Genomic DNA, 21,260 nt, shown 5'->3' with positions numbered 1-21,260 from the left:
GTGTCACCTGATACCAGACCATTCTGGGTCTTTACAGCAGAAAACTTGGTTTACCAAGAATTTAAAGCTGACTTAAAAGCTGTGTTGTTGCTTGGTTCATACTGGCCCTGCTCTCTTTCTTCTTACCCTGAAAAGTCTCATGTGTCTCCAAGATGTTTTATTCCTGGACTAATGGGGACTGGGGCTACTTTCAAGGAGAGAGAACATTCCCTCAGTTTGGTAGGATTTTTCCAAGTCAAGATGAATTCATGACTGGGCCTGAAGAAAGAAGTGTAAGGGAGCTATAGAAGCCCATATAGTCTATCCCTTGGTAAAACAGGTAAGCACCAGTAAAATCCTGTCCCTCTAACAGCCATCCCACCTGGATTTTGTGCTGGGCATAGTCCAAGTTAAACAGCATTTCTACAACTCCCACTTGCCCTTTGGCCCACAGGCAGCCCTGAGCAATGGTTCCTAGAAGCAAAGTGCAAGCCTTCTCTAGGCCAAGCAGCACTGAGCACACCCACCATGGCTGGTATGTGCCACCCACTCAAGTTCCTCTTATCCACCCCCACCTACTTTGCCAGGCATTTAGGCAGGATTTTGACACCCACTTCTTACAAAATCGAGGCAGAATAGCATCACTAACCTGGTTACAGGTAAAACTCATTAAATGGTGCAGTGTGTTGACTTTGGTGGGCTGCCAGACCCTTTCCCAACCCAGCAGGTGGGGAATCAGCGGTTCTTAAACTACCATCCTCCATACCACACTGCTGGCATAGCAAAGCTGTTTGGCTTCTGCTGGCTTTGCCGTCTGCCTTGCCAGGATGAACCTCTTACCAAAAAAGGAAACAACCTTCACAGCTTATCTTTCTCCTCACATGGCATAGGGATGAGTGACAGATTATTACACTGTTCCTGCTCAGTTTCTTGTCGTAAGTAGCAAAAAGATACCCTCCTCACTCAGAAAAGAGGTTCAGTGTTACTTTTTGTCTGAAGTTTAGATTTAATGCAAACATCTCTTTAATCTGTTAATTTCCAAATGCAATCCAAACAGCTAAAGGGACTACTACTACTTAACTGTCTCTAAGAGTTTACACATATTCACAAGCATATTGAAACATGATACTTTCAGAGTTGAGAGAGAGAAAACCATTGGGGGAATTTAGTGGTTTGACTATCTGTTTATGTACTATACACAAGAAAGTTACCACTGTGGTTTCCAAAGTGGAAAACATGGCAACTTTTCTTTTTCTAAAGTCAGAGAGAGAAAAAACATATGCCAGAGTACTACAAACAGGCATTTATTTGCTATTTTACTTACACACATACACACAAGCTTACATACATCCTCTGCAAGAATTTAGAGGTTTTAAAAGTATAAAAAAGTCGATTTAAAAATCTCCGCTTTTTGCATGAAAAAGAATGTTTGCTTCAATTTTCTGGCAAAAGATTACCATGACTTAAGCTAGTTCTAGTTCTTAGCTGAAATGCTGCTTATGTTCAGATGAAAAAAGGCATACTACCAGTGTTCTCATTTGCCATTAACATGTAGATGAATATGGATTTGTTTTGGCAGAAGAACCTCATTCTGCACAGGTATGACAGCTTTTACATGTTATCCTCCTCAATGAATGTACCATTTGCTGACAAGCTCATTTGCTGACAGGAGATTTATTGTCTATGTTCTATCACAAATCTTTCAAAAGAAAATAGGAGTTAAATTTTCCTTTAGGTATCTCACTGCTAGTGTTACAATTCACAGAAACAGGAGTCTGCACAGCCTTACTGCAGCTAATCATGGTTAAGTTTGTGGTTCACAGTGCTGAAGTAATAAAGTGTTACCCAGTGTACACCTGCCATCATCATCCAGGTAATTTAAAAAGAGGTGGTCCTAGAGATGAGCTTTTCTAGATCATACAGAAAGTATAGCTTAAGGCTTCTGAAGTACACTATAGGCTAACCAGTACTCACCTAAGTGCATTAAATCTATGCAGTAGCGACTTTAATATTAAAAAATACAGTTCAAGTTTTTTAACTGGACACATACACGCTGACTTCTCAACAGTATGATATTCAACTTAATCTTCACATTTTTAAAGATTTCAGCTATGTGGCTGAAGACCACCTCCCAGGTAAGCATGTTTCTATTGCAAAAAACGTCCAAGGCAGCTTGATGATACAGGTAACATGTGTATCTCCTGCAACCGAAGAGGCACTGCACCTGATGAGAGACTGTCACTCACCATCCTTCCCAACAGATGTAGGAGAACCATGAAGTTGCCCCACAAGGTACTGATAATTAAGCAGTACAAACGGTGTATTTCACTCCTAAGTATGGTATTACATAACAGCATGAGTTCCCTCCTCTGCTTCCATGGCACCAGTCAGCATTCTTTCTTTTGTAGGCACAGTCAAAGTCATGAAAAACTGGTGTTCTCACAGATATAAAATACAGCACTTATTTGATAGAGTAAATGAACCAAATCACACAGCACCAAGCAACCCTTGTTATGCTTACATCTTTGGTACTTGTTTTAAATGAGAAAATTAACAAGTGAAAATAAGTCTCTGTTCCTTTTCAACAAGCCAGTTTAATTTTTGAGGTTTTGTTGGTGAAGATTAAGCAGGAACAAAAAAGGAGTGTTACTAAGAATTTATGGAGTTCAGCACAGAGACTGTACAACCACATTTGCAAGCACCTGAATGTCTACTGTTACAGGAGACAGATTACTAAAGAAACACTTTTCATCCAGTTTTGAGTTAAAATATAAACAGGTAGAGGGACATAGCCTCTGACCAAGGAGCCTATGTAAAGATCTAGCTTGAAACATTTCTGTTTGAACTTGTTGAAAAAATTGTTTGAACTTGTCATGAATTGTTTGCCATCATGGATAATCCTTGTGTTACAAGAAGCAGTGATTTCTTCCAACAAATATATATAAATCTATAAAAGTCTCCAGTAATGCAGGGAAATGTGAAAGCTGCTGAAGAATAGGAGACAGACAAAGGATTTTAGGAATTCTAAAACATCCTCTGTGTCGTCTTACCCCTTGTTTTCTATTGCACAGAAAGGATAGAGAATAAATGTTACTGAACATTCACCTATCTCGTCAAACAGCTTCTATAAAAATCACTTTTTCTCTCTTAAGCCAATACTACAAAAATGTTAAACATAATGATGACAGGTTTTGCTGCTATATGAGCTTTGCTGGTGACACGTATTCTATGAGATACTCTGGATAAATCTGCTGCTTCTCAAAGATGACGAAGATAGAAGGGTTTGAAAAGTCATTCACACAACTGTCGTAGAAGCTTTGGCTGTCCTTCATGGGAGGCCGAACATAATCAGAACTACCACGGGTGAACTCCCCCACCAGCACTCGTGCCAGAAACATGGTCTTGCATGAGTCTGTTCCACAGTACTTGTCAGAATAAGATGCATCCCTTGCAAAATAGCTTCCTGCAGAAGAGACACCAAGAAAGAGCTGGTAAGACACTGAGATTGCAGGGAAGAAAGTGGTAACAGTGTGAAAGTTAATTAATAAACAGATGCAATAAACAGTTCATGAACAGCCTTTGTAAAGCCTTCACTTGTTCTGTATGTCCCTCCTACTGTAAATGACTACTGTGCATTAGCTACAGTTTTTATTTTTCACAGCACAGATATTACAAAGCCATCCAAGTAATGTTTTAAATGTTATCGTATTCATCTGATTTCCTCCCATTCCTAGATGTCCATCTTCCCCAATTTCACCCAACTTGGTCTCCTGACAGAGGCTATTAAAATTGTAAAAACATTTCTGAGAGTTACAAAGTGTTCACTCAGAAAGGTGGCTAGTCAGCCACTCAGCCTGTCTTGGCTATTGCACTTGGTATGCTGTAATTTCTTGTACACAGGACAATGTAAGGAATATAATTTGCTAACAAGGCACAAAAACCTGTAACCAGAATGGCATTTAGGTTCCTGGGGAAAAAAAAAAGCCATGTTGCCTTCCTGTAGGAGTTTGGAGAAACTGGAATAGAAGTAATCCTGGAGTCTAGCAGAAACCATCCTTATAACAGGTCTCTCCTGTCTTTTCTTGCAAGGACTGAGTGGAGCATAGAGGCAAAGGCCTTTCAATATGCCTTAGCTCCAAATGACCATTGCCAAAGTCGGCTCTGTTGCCCACATCATCACAGAGACAAGCCCTAGACTGGCTGATTGTTCCCTTTTTAACTTTACACCTCTGCAGTAAATGCTGAGAATTTTTTAGCAAGTCTAGTGAAAGAGCTTAATGAAAGAGCTGAAAACCAACCTTTGCCGTAGACTGTCCCATTAAGACCACAGATTCTCCAGTCAAAGTTTTGTTGACAGATGGCATCAATGTCTTTTTTCTTGGTCCCATGAAATAGAAATCGCTCATCCGCAGCCTTCCCACCATTGCTCTTCTGCATTAGCTCCTTCTGCCTGCAGTAAGAAACAGTATCTTTGCAGTTCCACAACCGCCGTACCCACAGGTTCCAGCCATACCAACATTCAAACACAATTTTACCCACAGTACATTCTGAAAATCCTTACATTAAGGACTAATTAGTGCATACATGGTATCTTGCTCCACGTTTAATATTAAAAATGTTTTGTTTCATTCACTGCCTATGGGAAGGTGAACCTTAGAAGTATTTTCTTCCCCAAAACGCAGTTCATGGAGTTCAGACTTTCCCTCCACGGGTTTTGCATTTAATTTTGAAGGCTGTTTCTGTTTTGACCAGCTCCAAACCAGTGTTTGTGCTAGATGTGCCTGATTACCAGCTTCAAGGGTCCACTGGAAGGCAGCTGTTATGGACGCAGGCCTGGCAGAAGTCAGAACCACTTAAACAGGAGCAAGGATTCCTCCCATGTAGCTCATCTGACTATTCAAAGCTTTATGTCTTGACTGCGTTTGGTTTTGTTGTTATGTCTTTATCTAATGTTGATATTGGCCAGGTATTTCAGTGGGAGAGTGGAAGCAGATGCATTTCAGGAATGCATGTGTCTATCTTTAGCATACAGCTAACTGCAGAAACAACAAACTTCATGTATACATACCAGACTGGTATTTTACACATACCATTGATACAGTTCCCAGAGAGATGGGTTCTGAATTCTACAAATCCTTCTAATACTTGTTTTGGGCATTGTGCGTTTAAAGTCCACCTTGACTTTCTTGTATTCTTCAGAAGAACTGTCGAGCTCAATCAGCTGTAAGGAAAAGTTTGACAAGCTTTCACTAAACATAACAAAGCCACCCTACCTAGTGCACTACTTAGGCCTTTAAAGTCTTTCTTGTGAAGCAGAGGCATGAACAGCAGCAACTATCCTGAAAAAATGCAGATTAAAGATCCCTGCTCTATAAAAGTGAGCTCTTATTTAGGGAATGTTAACTCCTGGTATTTATGACACCCAGGTTGCTCTCTCACAGGACATTAAAGGATCTACATGCTTTTGTGCAGCCACCCAGCCCCTCTTAATGTTTGAGTCAAGATATGTTTGTCAGCATACATCAAACAATATCTAAATACATAGCAGAAATGAGCACAAATAAAAAAGTAACAGAGAAATTATGTTGCAGCAAATCAAAGAGTATTTTTTTAGATCTTTTTAGTTTATACCCCCTAAAGCCAGGTAACACAAACTGCGTTGCCTGTTGTGTTTCTAAATAAATGTGAAAGGCTTTACTTGAACAAATATTTTTAAGGAAGACTATGGTCACACTACCAAAAATCAGTTCCTTACATGACAGTCCTGAAGGCAAACAAAGTTTACTTGCATGTTTTCCATAGGAACATAAAAAATGTCAACATTAGCCTTCCCTACTTTTTATTGACAACTTCTTGAGGATGTGCATTTTGCAAGTTAGTAATTTTCAAGCTTCAGATAAGATCTTTCTGTAGGTACAGCTACTAGAGTTGCCAGAGGAGGTGGTGGAAGCAGGCAGGCCATCAGAAAGAGCAAACCATGCAGATACTGTCTGGGTGTGTTACAAAGGTAAACAAGTTCATCCCACTGGAATTATGGTACATATTAATAAAAGATCCCATCCTGAACAGGCTGCCCAGGGATGTTATGGAGTCTCTTTGGAGATATTTAAAACCCATCTGGACAAGATCCTATGCAAACTGCACTAGGTGAATTTGTTTTAGCAGGAGAGTTGGACTTGATGGTCTCGAGAGGTCCCACCTTCCAAGTCCAACCATTCTGTGATTCTGTGTGATTCTGTAAGCTCTCCTGATTTCATCAGGTCTCCACAGATGTACAAAAGTCTACCTATACACAGCTTAGGGAATGGTTACCCTGTTCAGAGGCATGATTTATTTCTGATGCTTCAGTCCATGCTAGACTTCAAAACTATGTATTTTAGGCACCAGTAACAGTCTTATTAACACAGCAAAAGCATCAGGCAAATTTGTCAAGGCAAGGAATTAATAGTAGCAGTGAAAGTCAATGTTGCCACAGTTACACTGCCACCATTTGTTTAAATTTGAGTTCAGTTTCACCCCTAGGTCTGCTCAGTGTGATATCAGGCTCAAGTTTACCAACACCTCTGCATTATATTACATTAGAAACACTGAACTTGTGATGTAACAAACCTTACATGACAAAACTGCAAGAAAGAAAAAACAAAAAGCTCCAAACCTGGAATCCCAGTTCAGGTAGGGCAGATTTGTCCCAGTGAGCTGGAATGCCCCTGAACATTTCTCTATCTTTAATGCCCCTGTAAATTACAAGACATTACAAACAGGCAATTAAAATAAAACAAAACACTACATTCTATGACATAAGATACTAAACACTTTTGTCAACTTAGGGAGAATATAAGCAACTGAACATATTCAGAATATTTCAAAACTGTCATTTCAGTTCAGCACATGAAAATATTTGTTCCAAATCATCATGTCAAGACTTATGGCAGGAAGGAAGATGCCAAGTGATGGAGAAAAAAAAAAAGATATACACTGAACCACACATGTAAGTTTTTCTCAGCTGCAGAGATGAATGTGTGATAGATGAAATATATTAATTTGCTAAACTCAAATTGAAATTGTATTTGATGATTTTTATTTGAATGTAGAAGTATATATATATATGTTTAAAAATCTGTTGAAACCCAGCGCAGGACAGGCTTCTTTTGCAGGAGCCACAAAGATAAGAAACCTTGATTAACGAACAAAAGAACCAAAACCACGACTTGCCCCACTGCAGGTGGATGGGAGAAGACTACCTCTGGCTCGGATCTCTGGAGTCTGCATTCCCGTGCTCCCCCCTCCCCCCTGGTCCATCCTGGTTTCGGTACTTCTCAGCCCGGCGCCTACCCCCTTCTCCCCCCTCCCAAAGTTTTTCCCTTATCGAGCCTCCCCCACCCTCGGACGCGAGTTTCGCTATAGTGCCCTTTTTCCCCCTTCCCAAGCCAGCGCCCGGACAACCCCCCCGACCCTGTGCTCTGTCTCGGTCCCGCTGGTCTCCCCAAATCCGGCAAAGCCCTTCTCCAAACCCATGCTGCCCACCGTCTCCCCAAACGGTTCCCGCACCAGATCTGTGCGGCCCCACGCTGGCTGAAGCACCCTCCACACCCCGTAACCCCGTTCCCACCACAGTGGGAACGGGGTCTTGTCTGACAGACACTCGCCAGCTGCCCCACTGGGAACCACATCCCGTAACCCCAGCCCGGTTTTGCTAGCCCCACTGGTCCCCATCCCCCCCTTTTCTCCCCCAGTCCGTCCCGGTTTCTTCACTCAGCCGGCGCCGCCGCCGGTACTGACCCCAGCCCTAAGGCTGCTCGTGCCAGCCACCGGCTTGTGCCTGCCCGGCTCTGCCTACGGCTGCCAAGCCGTGCCGTTCCTCCCCAGCCCTGCACAGCCCCGGCGCAGCTCCATGCCACACCAAAGCTCCACAAGCCAGAAACCTTCTGTTGAGCTCCCGGTCCCCGTCCCCCTCCCCACCTCGGTCCATCCCGGGTCTCCCCCCTCAACCGCCCTTCTCCCTTGGAACCGGCGCCGCGTCCACTCTCCCCATCCCAGGTTATCCACACTCCAGTTCACTGGGTTTTTTTTAATAAATAAAATTCCGGTCTCCCGCCAAGCCCGTCGCTGGTTCAGCGTATGACACAGGCCAGCCACCGCCTGGAGTGGCCGCCACGTCTGCGGACCCCTCCACGCTGCATCAGGACGTCTGCTGCCACCACCCACGTCTCTCCCAGAGCCACCTCAGCCCCGCGGCCGCATCAGGGTGAACCAGCACCGCAGTGCTGTGACCAGACCCCTACTTGGAGCAGCCCGGTCATCTTGGAAACTCCATTACCACCATCTTCAGCTTGCCGCAGGGAGGGTCACGAGACCAGCCCAGCGGCCGCTGAACAGCAACTATTACACAATACCTCACGCTTACACAACGCAGAATGTTGCGCCACAGAACTGGGCATGCGCAAAAGAGCAACAGGTTGCACAACTCTTGCGAAATGCATGAACTGCGTCTGCGCAAGGGGGCGTGGCCTACGCCAGAAAAGTGAATATAAACGAGGTTTTGGCCCAGGTCCAGCACGAACCTTTTGGGAGCTGGTCTCCTGGGTCAGCCGGTGCTCTGCCACGCTGCAAGCACTGTATTGCTCCTCTCTTGCCTTCACAAAGAGCTGAAATCACTGAGGCTGGGGCTAACTGAGCTGGACACTGATATAACTTATTAAAATCAATTTCTGTTTGTTCTTTTTTTCTTAATAAATAACATTACTTATTTTATCCTTATTAAATAAAATAAATGCTGATAATTCTAGCCAACGCCTAGCTGCCTATAACAAATGTATACACAAAAGCTCTGCTACACTGGGTAGATAAACACATATGCATCCAGTATCATACCAGTATGATAGAAACAGGATAGAATCCAGTATCATATCAGTATGCTACTTCCACCCCAATTTTCATTAGTGTGTTTAGCCGCTCTTTTCAGTGTGTTTAAGGAACCACTGTGTGCTGCAAGGAAATGCACAAAACTTGGCTGTTACATGCAATTATATCTCCTTGCAAACTCTCACCTTTTGCTCCACCTGTAACAACTACAACTTTGCTCTAAGAGTGTTTGAGTTCTCTCAAAAGAATTCTTTCTAAAATTGTACTCAGCTTTGAAAACTACTCATCTCAGAAAGAACTAGTATGCATGGATGTTATTGTTTCCCTCTGTATCAGCTCTTCTCATTCATCAGCAGCTCCCTAAAACATTGCTACGTGTTGAATTATTTCTTACATTTCCACACTTTCTGTGCCAAGCCCAAAGGTTTCTGAGTTGATCGAAAACTGTTGGCCAGGCTGCAATACTGCCCTGGCTAGTCACTGTTGTACTAGAGTTGTTTTATGTCCCTTTCCCTCTCAATGTCTTTAACAATTGCCTTAACAGCTATTTCTTCACCTAATTTACACCCATAAAGGTATTGCATTCACAATGCACTTATCCATCATCTCAGAGTAAGCAGCTGCAGTTTACCTGGCTTTTGTCTTTTCTACTTCCGTCTGAGAGACAAATTTAGGTCTTCTGCAAATCTTTCTCTCTGTTGTGAAGCGCAGGTTTTTCTGAGTCATGGCTGGGAAAAACAAACAAACAAACAAAACCTCCTGAACAATCAGAAAGATGTTTTAGAAAGCTTTCACACTCCAGCAACATTTGTCACTAAGTTATTTTGTCAAAACACTGACAAAAAGGCACAAAGCTTTCTTTTTCCTACTCCTAACTGTGTAATGAATGACAGACTCTGGTAGTGATTTTCCCTTCATTGTTCCATCAGCCACACTTGACCAAAACCAATAATTTAAAAATAAGTATCTACTTTTACTCCATGGATTGCATCCCTCTTTCCCAATTTGCAATCAAGATACTGTTTTCCTACATTTAGTTGTAGATTTCAAACCCTGTAAACAGAACCTAAGAACTATCACAGGCCATTAATTTTTATTGACCACCAACAGAAACAAGTCACAGCAACCTGAATTTTAGAGGCATTCCTTCTGGTTTTTGGAACCTCTGCAGCTACTGCAACATCATACTAACAATTAAGAGTCAGTAGCAGCCAGGACATTGAGGCCTCATCTTTAGGAGATACAGAGGAAAACAAACAAAAAACCCTCCTGGCACCAACAAGCCTTGAAACTAGGTTTTGGAAAATATCTACACTGCATATATTTGTCTAAGTTACTAAAAAAAGCCCAAACCTGAGAAAAGGGATTGATTTACTATGCAATTTTCCCTTCTAAGCCAGACAAGCTTCCCCAGCATTGCTTTTGATTGAACCACAAACAGCAGATCACATGCACTTTCTGTTTTAGTGGGGGTTTTGTTTGTTTTGGATTTTTTGTTTGGTTTTTTTTTCAGGCAGAATGAGATAGTACTGCAGAGTTGGATCAAAGACAACTACACCAAAATGACAGTCTAGGAAGGCCGATTCCCACCACCATTTTCCATAATTTTTGAAAAGGATACCAGGAAAGGCAGTAGCTCAGAGAGGACAGTGCCATCATAAGTGGCTTACATTTCCTCAACCCTTGGGAAACAAATCTTCCTACCTTGACATAATCAAGGCATTTCCTCAGCCTTTCCAGACAGGATGAAAAGAAAATATCTGTGTAAGTCTTCCAATGTTAAGGATTGTCTGGACCTACATCTTGCCCAAATATTTGTTTTTCTGCAAATCAGTGACTATAGCAGACCAGAAGCTGGCTGGTCAAATGTTCTAGAAGTTCCTCACCATTGGAGGTGGTGCCAGCATCAATGGCAATTTTATACTTGGACTTTCTGGCAGATATTTTGAAACTTAGCACAAGAACCTCTCAAAAATAAAAGGTCTACAAGAACAGGAATGCTACTTTGCCTATGTTAACAGCTCTTGAGAACTTTGATAGATGCTCTGTCTCTGTAAGTGGTGCAATTCAAAGTTCAAATTTCTATCTCCTGTAATAAAGTAATGTAAAACCACAAGAGACCTGGAAGGGAGGGACAAAACCAAAGAATGAAGCAAATAGAACCTACTTGCAAAATTTATTTCATATTCATGTCTTCCAGCTTTGAAGTTCAGCTTTGGAGAACCTTTGGCCATATAAGCTTTCTCCACATCATCACTGGAGACAGTAGCAGCTGCATGAGAATCATTCTGTCAGGACAAAGATAGAAGAAAAAAGTTTGTCCTGGTCTGTTATATGCAAGCAAGTTTAAGAACCAAAAACTCTCTTATCTATGGTGGCTGCAGTATGTATCAGCTCTTGGGAATTATAGTAGCTATCAGAAAAAATCCAATGTATTAAGCAGTTGCAACTGCCCCTAAAACAAAGTAAACACTGTTATGAAGCCAAAACTTATCCTGCAAAGGGCACACACTACGAATGTTACTACCAAGACTTGCTGTGCTTTAACCCCAGCCAGCAACTAAGTACCACACAGCTGCTGGCTCACTGCCACCCCACACATCCTGGTGGGATGAGAAGAATGAAAAGGTAAAACCAGTGGATTGAGATAAGAAAAGTTTAATAATTAAACACAGTAAAATAATAGTAATCATAATAATAAAAAATAATTGTAATGAAAAAAGAGAGAGAAATAAAACCCAAGACAGACAAGTGATGCACAATACAATTGCTCACCACCTGCTGACCCAGCCTGTCCCTGAGCAGCGATCAGACTCTCCCAGATAAATCCCTGCAGTTTATGTACTGAGCATGACATTCTAAGGACATGGAATATCCCTTTGGCCTGTTCGGGTCAGCTGTACTGGCTATGCTCCCTCCCAGCTTATTGTGCATCTCTTAACTGGCAGAACATGGGAAGCTGAGAAATCCTTGACTTACAGTGAGCACTATCTACCAACAACTAAAACATCACTGTTGGATCAATGTTATTCTCATACTAAATCAAAAACACAGCACTGTGCCAGCTACTAGCAAGCAAATCCCAGCTGACACCAGGACAGACCACACATTCACCAACTAGACCAACAAAGAGGCAGAGTACCACTGGCACGTCAGAGAAGGAAGTTTTAGTCAGGAATAATGAAAATAATGTATTAATGCGATCTGATCTGAAATGACTCTCTGAACAACTATCTGTCAGTAATACTTGTGACCCACCAGTGACCACTCCCCTACCTGAACCAATCAAATTCCCATGGAAAAGATCCCATTAGGCCTTTAAAGTCCATCTTTACTGTATGAGTGAGAGGAAGAGGATGACAAAACAGGGGTAGGATACAAACACTCTGCACTTTTCAGTAGTTCTGGACTTTTAACACAGAGTTGAAACCCTCCCCATTTCTCCACACTTACTGTTTTTCCATACTCCTGCCATATGCCATATTCATCTTTCCAGTACCAAATCCATTCTGTTGTAAGAATGAAGTGAGGGGGTTTGGTCACAGAGGAGGCTGTAGAAAGACGTCTAACCTTTGCAAACCCACAGCACATATTATGAAAACAGATACATGCCATGACAGAGCCGTCTTTAGTAACAGTGGAGGTAAATCTATAAAAAAAGGAGAAAGAAAATCAGAACTGTATGTGAAGCTTTATTTGTAGGTTCAGAAGCCCACCACAAATTTGTGAATTAAGTCAACATCACCAAAGTGCAGAACACAAACCTGAACTTTCCACAAAAATCCCAGGTCTGTCTTGAGTTAGTACATATTTTGCTTTACAGTATTACATCTCACATTGGTTCTGTGGGCACTAACCATTATCCACTTGTAAATTAGTGAGTTACGTAAGATGAACAGAAACAGTGGAAAACATGCACTGCCTTCTTCTTGCTAACGAACCATATTCTACACAGATCACTGTCAAAACTTAAGAAGGGCTTCAAAGAGCCTCTAATGTAATGTAAGAGGGATAGGTAAATTTTCCAGCATGGGATATTCCATACTGGTATGATACCTTTTGAATACCCTATTTGTGCTACATAAGCAGTTCCAAACTCTTAAAGGTATTTTCATATTCTTAATGTGCTCTCCACCCAAGAGTACGTCTCTCTCTCCAGGCACACAGGGTGTTTTGCCAGTTCCACAATATGAACTGCAGGAAAAGGGGGAAGGAGGGGCAAATCTGATGCAAAGTGAGGTCAGCAGAAGAGTACTGAATGATGCTACTTATGTAATGACTACAATGGAACTGCCACAATTTATAGCCACTAAGGGCCTGGTAAAATATAGCAAAGTCCAAATATTATTAAATCTTAGAAGAGTTTATACCTGGTCTTATTTGGGTCACAATATGCTTTCTCTATTTCTTCCATATTCTTCAAGTCGTTCCAGGTATTGCCATCAGAGATCTGCCATCTATATGGCAAGTGAAAATGAGTTCTGGTACACTTTTCTGTAAAAGTTTTTAAAAAAAGAAGTATTATTTTTACAGGCTATGAAAAAACTCCCAAGATTTCAGGGTAGTACACCTAGCTTGTGAAACCATCAAAAGCATAGTCTTGGAAAGTGTTCACCTATGGAATCATTAAAACAGTAGCTTAGAATTTTTCAGCATAAGCAAACAACATTTAATTTTTGGGCTTAGGTAAAAGTTCAGTTTCTGTACTACTAGACTTTCTTTGTGCATTAAAATTGCATAGACCACTCTGTCTTTCCAGTTTCAGAGACAAAAAATGAATCGAGATCACAATCTCACACGGGGCTATTATTTCATATATAGAATAACACTGTAGACTCAAATATCTGTGTTAAACCACTACAACACACCCACTCACCCACTCCCACTTCCCCTGGTGGGATGTGGAAGAGAACAGGAAAAAAAGTAAACCCCATGGGTTTATATAGTAACATTTTAATATGTGAAATAAATTAAAATATAAATATCAATAACAATGATTATGTAAATAAATATTTTTTTAAAAAAAATTATAGATAAAAAGGGAGATAATAAAAAGTGAGAGAGGAATAAAGCCCAAGAAAGTCAAGTGATGCACACTAAAATTGCTCACCACACACTGGCTGATGCCCAGCCTGTCCCTGAGCAGTGATCAGGCCCTCCCAGCCAACTCCCTGCAGTTTATATGCTGAGCAGGATGTTCTCATGGTATGGAATACCCCTTTGGGAAGTTCAAGATCAGCTGTTCTGGCCATGCTCCTTCCCAGCTTCCTGTGCAACTCCTTGTTTGCAAAACATGGGAAGCTGAAAAGTTCTTGACTTTGGGTAAGCATTACTTTGCAACAACTAAAACATCAGTGTGGTATCAATGTTATACTACATGTGAAACACAGCACTGTACTGGCTACTAGGCAGAAAATTACCTCTATCTCAGCTGAAACCAGGGGAATATCCACCATTTATTCCATACTACTTACATGATGCCTAGGGCCCACACTTTCCAGTACAATGCAGTTAACCACCATCACCTTTCCTGTTTTTTGACATATATACAGGTATCATTCCCTTAGTCTCAAACTCCTTTGCCCTTCAAGAGGTCTCCAAGGCTCCAGGCCTCACCAGGAACAAGAGCAGTGGTAGCAGTGACCCAGGCATCCCAAGTGTTGGGTGGAGTTCAAAGAGTCAGTCTGTAGTCACTCGTCAACAGGAGCGAAGGCGACATCACCAGTACACGGGTGCACAAACCTCAGGCCGGTTATCACAGCAGAAGAAAAGGCAACTTAACTACAGGGAGAGTCAAGGAGGCTGCACCGCACAGGTCATGTGAGAAGGTGTGCAGTACTTCAGGGAGCTAAAGAACGTCAAGAAGGAAAAGGACGACGGAAGGGCAAGAAGAAAGCTGGCACAACAGCCTTTTTCCTGGACAAGCTGGAACATTTTGAAAGGGAGACAGCTGAAACAGACAGAACAGAAGAGTACTAGAAGAAAAAATGGGAGAATGTAGAATTCAGAGTATCTTTTGTGCCTTCCCTATTTAGAAATGTGACTTCTATCATTCAGCAAGCGCCTTAGCTAAATACAGGGGGAGTAGCCAATCTTCAATACAAGTAGATATTATACATTCCACAGCACAACAAAATGGCTCCTTTGTTTGCTATACCAGATCGATCAAGCACTTTCATACCAGCACTCAAGATTGCAGTGAGATTTAACTAAGGAAAATACATTGGACTCGATACAGTCTATATGATACTTGATACAACCTACCTTTAAAGCCACAACTACTTCTGTACAGATGATATAAACAGATCTGTTCTGATTCATCATCTTTTGCAGTTGCAGACGCTTGTCCAGATGCCTGTTTCTTTCCTAGAAGGGAGAATTAGAAGACTTTATTAAAATACTTTGTATCAACAAGTCTACTTCAAAGTGCTCCTATCAGTAGGGAAGTATCTAAAGCCAGTGTTTGTAACTACGTAACTGCATTCAGCTTCAGAAAGACACTGAGACCTTTGATAACCTTGTATAGTGAAAGAGACCAAAAAAACCCTAGTTTTGTGAAATTTCTAATTCTGCTTTTCAAAATATTGTTTGCACAGCACAGCCACTGAAGAGCATGAAGTGCTAGAGCCACTTTGTTCTGGTACAAATTGTGCAGTAATTATAGAAACTAGTGTACCATGCGTTAGAGGTCATACATTAAACTAAGCTAGACGTTTCAACAGGATAAAATGGTAAGAATCCAAGATTTTTTAGAGTTAGAGCCAAGGTTTTACCAGTTTGACAGGTCATGTCACTGAACAGAGAAAAGGCAGATGTCCAACAGTGATGGAGATGCTTCAAGACAACCCCAAAGGATGAAGTCAAGAGACCACTACCCAAATTCGGAGCCGAAAGCTCCACCCAAGATTTCACCCAGTCATTAATATGGAAATTAGAAGGTGTTAACTATGAACTTAAGACTATAAATGGCTTATTTTACACAAACAAGTTAGGCAAGCTTTTGCCCAGTATGAACTGGCTTGCCTCCAACATTGTCAATAAATACCTTACTGCTATTAAATACAAAACTTTCTCTTAGCAGTTATTTTTTACAGTGTTTTTCGCTTATCAATTGTCAAAACTTCCATTGCTGTATCCATTCATTCTGAATGTGACTTTCCTGTAACTGCTGAATTCCTCACAGTTTTTATCTATCACGGCAAAACAAGAATAGAATCTAATGCCTTTAGACTTCTATGTGGACTTGAGTTAATCCTGCATTCCACACAGCTGGTCACACTGGCAGCTATAAAATACAAAGTTTCAAAATTTGATACTTCCATAAATTAAAGTACATCTAAGGAAACGAAGGAACTGCAGACACAATAGTGGAGATGAACATACACACTTGGATTTTCCATCCCTTTTTTTTCCTGCTAAACTTAAAATTCTAAGGAACATGAAAAGAAAAATGTAAACAAGTTATTACATCTCTATGAAGTAACTAGCATAGTGCTGTCTGTGAATTCTTGTGTTAGACAATCGCTACATTAATGAAAAAAATAAATAGTTTATAATCAGACAAATAAACACCACTCCTAATCCTGAAGTTTTCTTCCTTTCTGTTTTTTTTACAAAAAAACCCCAAACGAACGAACAAACACAACCCCTCTCCCCCACCAAAAAATAATAGACCTCCCTATTTCCACATCCGATTATGCTTTTTTAACCCTAAATATATGGTTTTTATAAATGCCACTATTTTATTTGTCAGGAACCCATGTCTTGAAATTCACTTCACTTATCAAGACACAAATCTCTGACAATGAGATAGATACAAGGTCCTTCCTGAAAGAAAAATCAAGATGTGAATTCAGTTTGCTTAATGTCATCTGTGAGAACTATAGTGTCTCTTCTGATGTTTCCAGAAGATTGTACCACTTACCTTTGCATGGTGAAGACTTGGATTCTTCTATGTCATACATGTTGCTGTTGCCATTTTTGATGTCATACATATTTCTATAAAGAGTAGGTAGTTTCCCAATAATGTTTTTGCTCATTCCCTGTTTCAGCAGTTTATCAAGATAGTCTGACTTTAGTAAGTCATGGGATCGCTTGCAGCTGCTACCAAATCTGCACTGTCCCCGCAAAAAGTACTGGCAAACATGCAGTTTCGTGCAGGACGTTTTAAAGGTACAAGATCCATGAGGCCCATCACCTTTGTTATAATGCAAGCAGACCTTGGGTAGACAAAGAAAAAAATATTTTAAAAATTAAAGTACAATGTGCTCATATAGACTGTTTGGATCCATGATTTTTAAATTGTTATGACTATGCACATACATCTGCTTTTAAAAGATGCATTTTTTCCTGTTTGCCAAATGATTAGTTGTTAGTTTTTCCTTTGCCCTGATAATGTTTATAAGGATCTTCCAAAAGACAACACTTTTACATCCTCAAGCAAATGGAGTTGAGTGCTAAGTAACATAAATGTAGGATACTGGATTTTATCATGTCACTACCTTTTAATTTCCTAGTTTTAGAGTACTGAACTTTTTTGACCTGTGTTTGATGGTAAGAGGTATTGGATCTGGCTGGGATGGAGTTAACTTTCTTCATAGCAGACCATACCAGGCTATGTTTTCAGTTTGTGACCAAAACACTGTTGATAACACATCCCTTTGGTCTGTTTGGGTTAGCTGTCCTGGCTATGCTCCCTTTTGGGCTGAAAAGTCCTTGACTGACAGTAAGCACTATTTAACAACAACCAAAACATCAGTGGGTAGTCCATGTTATTTTCATACTAAATCCAAAACACAGCTGTACCCACTACTAGTAAGAAAATTACCTTTATCTCAGCCCAAACCAGGAACAGCTAAACACCTCAGAGCCATTCACTCCCCCAGGGAATGTGGGAGAGAATCAGAAAAAAGCCAAAACTCGTGGGGTTGAGATAAATACAGTTTAATAGGACATAAAAGGAAGGGGAAATAATAATAATAATGATAAAAGAATATGCAAACAAGTGATGCACAATGAAATTGCTCACCATTTGCTGACCAAAGCCCAGCCAGTCCCCACGCAGTGTGCCACCCCCTGGCCAACAACACCCAGTTTTATTGCTCAGAATGATGTCATACAGTATGGAATATCTCTCTGGCAGTTTGGGTCAACTGTTCTGGCTATCTCCTCTCCCAAGCTTCTTATGTACTCCGTCTACAGGCGGGCAGGGCAATATGAAAAGGTGAAAAGTCCTTGACTTAGTGCAATCACCGCTCAGCAACAACTAAAACGTGTGTTACTGACATTATTCTCATTCTGAATCCAAAACACAGCACTGTACCAGCTACTAGAAAGAAAATTAACTCTATCCCAGCCAAAGTTAGGAAATAGACCAAACTGGCCAAAGGAATATTCCATGCCATATGTCATGTTCTAAAGTAAATTTAAAAACTGAGAGGGGATGGGGGAAGGTGGGGAGGAGAGGGAAGAGGGAAGGCATAGGTCTTTTTTACAAGGTGGCCCTTGATCAAAGACTTGTTGGGCATCAGTCTGCTTAGGTGATGAAGCAGAAGTGTTCCTTTGATACATTTGTTTTCTTCTTTCCTCCACTTGCTAAGCTGTCTTATCTCCATCCATAAGTTTTGCCACTTTTGTTCTTCTTCTTATCGCTCACCTGTTCTGCTTGTGACAGGGGAGTGAGGACCAAGTGCAGGACTGTTCAAGCGCTTAGCTGCCAGCCAGGCTTAACCCACCACAGATGAGAACAGAGGATGCATATTTAAAGTTTTACATTTACATTAAGCTAAGTTGACACCTAACATCTCTATCAAACCTTGTCCACTTTGTGATGCTCACTGAAACACAGGCCTCAGAAACTGTCACAGTAATACCCACCTCTGGTAAGAGAGAAGAGTCATTTTGAAGCAGAAGCTGGCAAAGTTCATCACTGTTTAAAACCTCAAGCCCATACTGTTTCAGAACACGGAGATTGTGGTCTGAGTGGAAGTCGTGGGCAAACCTGCATTCCTTCCTAAAAGTTAAGAAACCCAATTGCAAAATGAGCGTAACAGACTAGCACTATTTTGCTTATCTCATGGACATTACACTGAACAGTTTGAAAAGCACACCAAATTAGGTAGTTTCAGAAAAATCTGTATTGCTCCTTTATAAAACAATTACGTGATTTGCAGAACAGATTACATAATTACCCTGAGGATAATTGCCACGCCATTTCTGGTTTACAGTCGTTACAGCGTTAGCGTAGTTCGACAATAGTGGCATTTCTGACCCGCAGCTCGGAACCAGGGACACATCGGCACAGAGTGCCGCTCCCTGCCGCTCCAACACCACATTCCCAACATCCCGCAGCAGGAGCTGCGGGCGGGGCCCCGAGTGCTCATCCCGGCCGGGCCCGCGGGAGGGAGCGGGGCAGCGCCGGCGAAACCACCGCCTGCGGCTGCCTCCTCAGCAACAGGAAGAAAGAAAAAAAAAACAAAAAAAAAAAAACCCCACACCCACCCACCCACAACCAAAAACCAACAAAAAAACCACCAATAAAAATTGAGGGGGAGAGAGGAGCATTTCCGACACGAAAAGGCTGCAAGGCACTTACTGCGGCCTCCCTTCACCGAGGGGGCACACGCACCGCGCCCAGAGCCGCCCCCCTGGCCATGGAGACCCCCTGGCCACAGAGGCGCCCCCCCCCCCCCCCCCCCCCCCCGGCCCTCACCTCGCCACCTGGTTGCGGCACTGCCCCTTCAGGTGGTACTTGCAGAGGTGCAGGCGCCCGCAGGTCCCCGGGCAGCCCGTGCTGTACTCCTGGCACAGCCGCACAGGGGTCGTGGCCACCACCACGGCCACCTCGGCCGCCGCCCCCGCCTCTCCGGGCCGCTGCACCAGCGTGAAGCGCCGGGGGTCCCGCAGTGCCGCCGCCAGCTGCTCCGCCGAGGGCCGGCCCGGCAGCCACCGCCGCAGCTCGGCCTGCTCCAGGCAGCCACCGCTGGCGCACAGCACCCGCAGCGCCTCGGCGGCCAGCGCCATGGCCCGGCTGGTGCCTTCCCGGGGCTTTCCGAGGCTTTCCCGGTCCCCTCCCGGCTCCAGCGGCTCCGCCCGGGTGAGGCAACGGAAACGGAAACGAAAGTGAAACGGCCGGCGAGGGAGCGGGAGCGGCCGCGCCCCCGGGAGGCTGCGCTGTCCCGGCCGCGGGGGTGCGGCTGGGCTGGGCGCGGCCCGGCCCGGGTTGGGTTAGTTTTGCTTCCCCAGACTGCAGAGAGACAGCCGCATGCGGTGATACCGGGGAAGGCTCGGCCCCTCCCCTCGCCTACTTCGCCTGCTTGGCTTTTAGGATGTATTGGCTGGTTTTGATCAAATTTCACCGAAAAGGGATGGCAGCTGCAAGGTCGCGCGTTTCCCGTAGGGAAAAGTGGCCCAGGGAAGAAGAGACACCACAGCCAAGTCTCCTTCACTACCTGGAGCTACAGGAAGAAGGCTGATGTGTGAATTCAGCCGTCGTGAGGTGCCAGAAAACATCGTGGTTAAGGAGCCCTGAGCTGTGTCAGTGTTCTGATGATGCATCATGAGGACAAGCTCTCACACTGCTTTCCTTTCAGTATCTGAATTAAAAGCTCAGTCATGGTCGTGCATCTGCTGGACACGCAGCTGCCCTGCTTGCAATGCACATGGCACTGCAGTGTCCCTGCGTCTGCTCACACTGCAGTCATGGCTCCAGAATGGACCCAAGCAATGTCCCTACCCTCCAGAACTCACAAACTCCTTAGAAGGGTGACTGTCTTTTAATCAAGTGCCTTTTTCGAGGTTATTTTGACAGTCCAGGTGCTGCATCGCAGTCATGCAGGAACATGTTTTAAACAATGGCAAAATGATGTAAAATGCCACCATTTGAGACAGACTCACAGTGGTAGGCATGGGGACTCTCTTGGATGGTGATTCTCATTGAACAAAAATCCTGCCTGCTTCCTTCTTTTGGCAGTCGTGTTCTGTTGTGCCTTTTCCCCTTGTCTTGTCTTACTTCCTTCTTGTCCTGTGAGATCAGGAAGGGAATGCCAAAATGAGAAGCCAGACAAGTGTGTTGAACAGAAAAACAGCTCTGCTAGGTCACTTACAAGTTCATATGATGTGTAGCCTGCCTCTGAAAGGCTATCAACAGGTGTCTAGGAGGCAGCATGAGAGGCTATAGTGTTATTGTCCTTCATTTCTGCTTTCCAGTGTCCACTGATTAGCTTTCCTGAAACAAAGGAAAAGCATTATTCACTTTCTTGGTTCAAATACTGATTTTATATCTACTGATCATGCCCATTCTTGTTGTCTCTTTTCTAAACTGAAACATTTTTTCTATTTTAGTCATTTGTTCTATGGAAGTAGTTCCCTGGCTTGAGACGTGCATTTGTCCTCTTTTGTTCCTTAGGACAGTCTTCCCA

General features: G+C 42.7%; 1 protein-coding gene across 1 annotated transcript; it reads right to left on the bottom strand.

Moving 5' to 3' along the window:
- Positions 1-1,267: 1,267 nt before the first annotated feature.
- Positions 1,268-19,970, bottom strand: LOC139670017 (protein mono-ADP-ribosyltransferase PARP12-like). Its single transcript, XM_071551086.1, has 12 exons — positions 19,553-19,970; positions 18,718-18,853; positions 16,766-17,060; positions 15,106-15,207; positions 13,212-13,335; positions 12,295-12,490; positions 11,009-11,129; positions 9,473-9,569; positions 6,635-6,713; positions 5,070-5,200; positions 4,278-4,429; positions 1,268-3,442 (listed from the first exon to the last, which is right to left on the bottom strand). The coding sequence occupies exons 1-12, from the start codon at positions 19,861-19,863 to the stop codon at positions 3,177-3,179; spliced, it is 2,010 nt and encodes a 669-aa protein (XP_071407187.1). The 5' UTR covers positions 19,864-19,970; the 3' UTR covers positions 1,268-3,176.
- Between the last annotated feature and the right edge of the window lie 1,290 nt (positions 19,971-21,260).

The sequence above is a fragment of the Pithys albifrons genome, chromosome 3 (assembly GCF_047495875.1).
Source record: "Pithys albifrons albifrons isolate INPA30051 chromosome 3, PitAlb_v1, whole genome shotgun sequence".
NCBI classification, from domain to species: Eukaryota; Metazoa; Chordata; class Aves; order Passeriformes; family Thamnophilidae; genus Pithys; species Pithys albifrons.
Note: the sequence above shows the minus strand (reverse complement) of the source record. Positions and strands in the feature narration are given on the sequence as shown.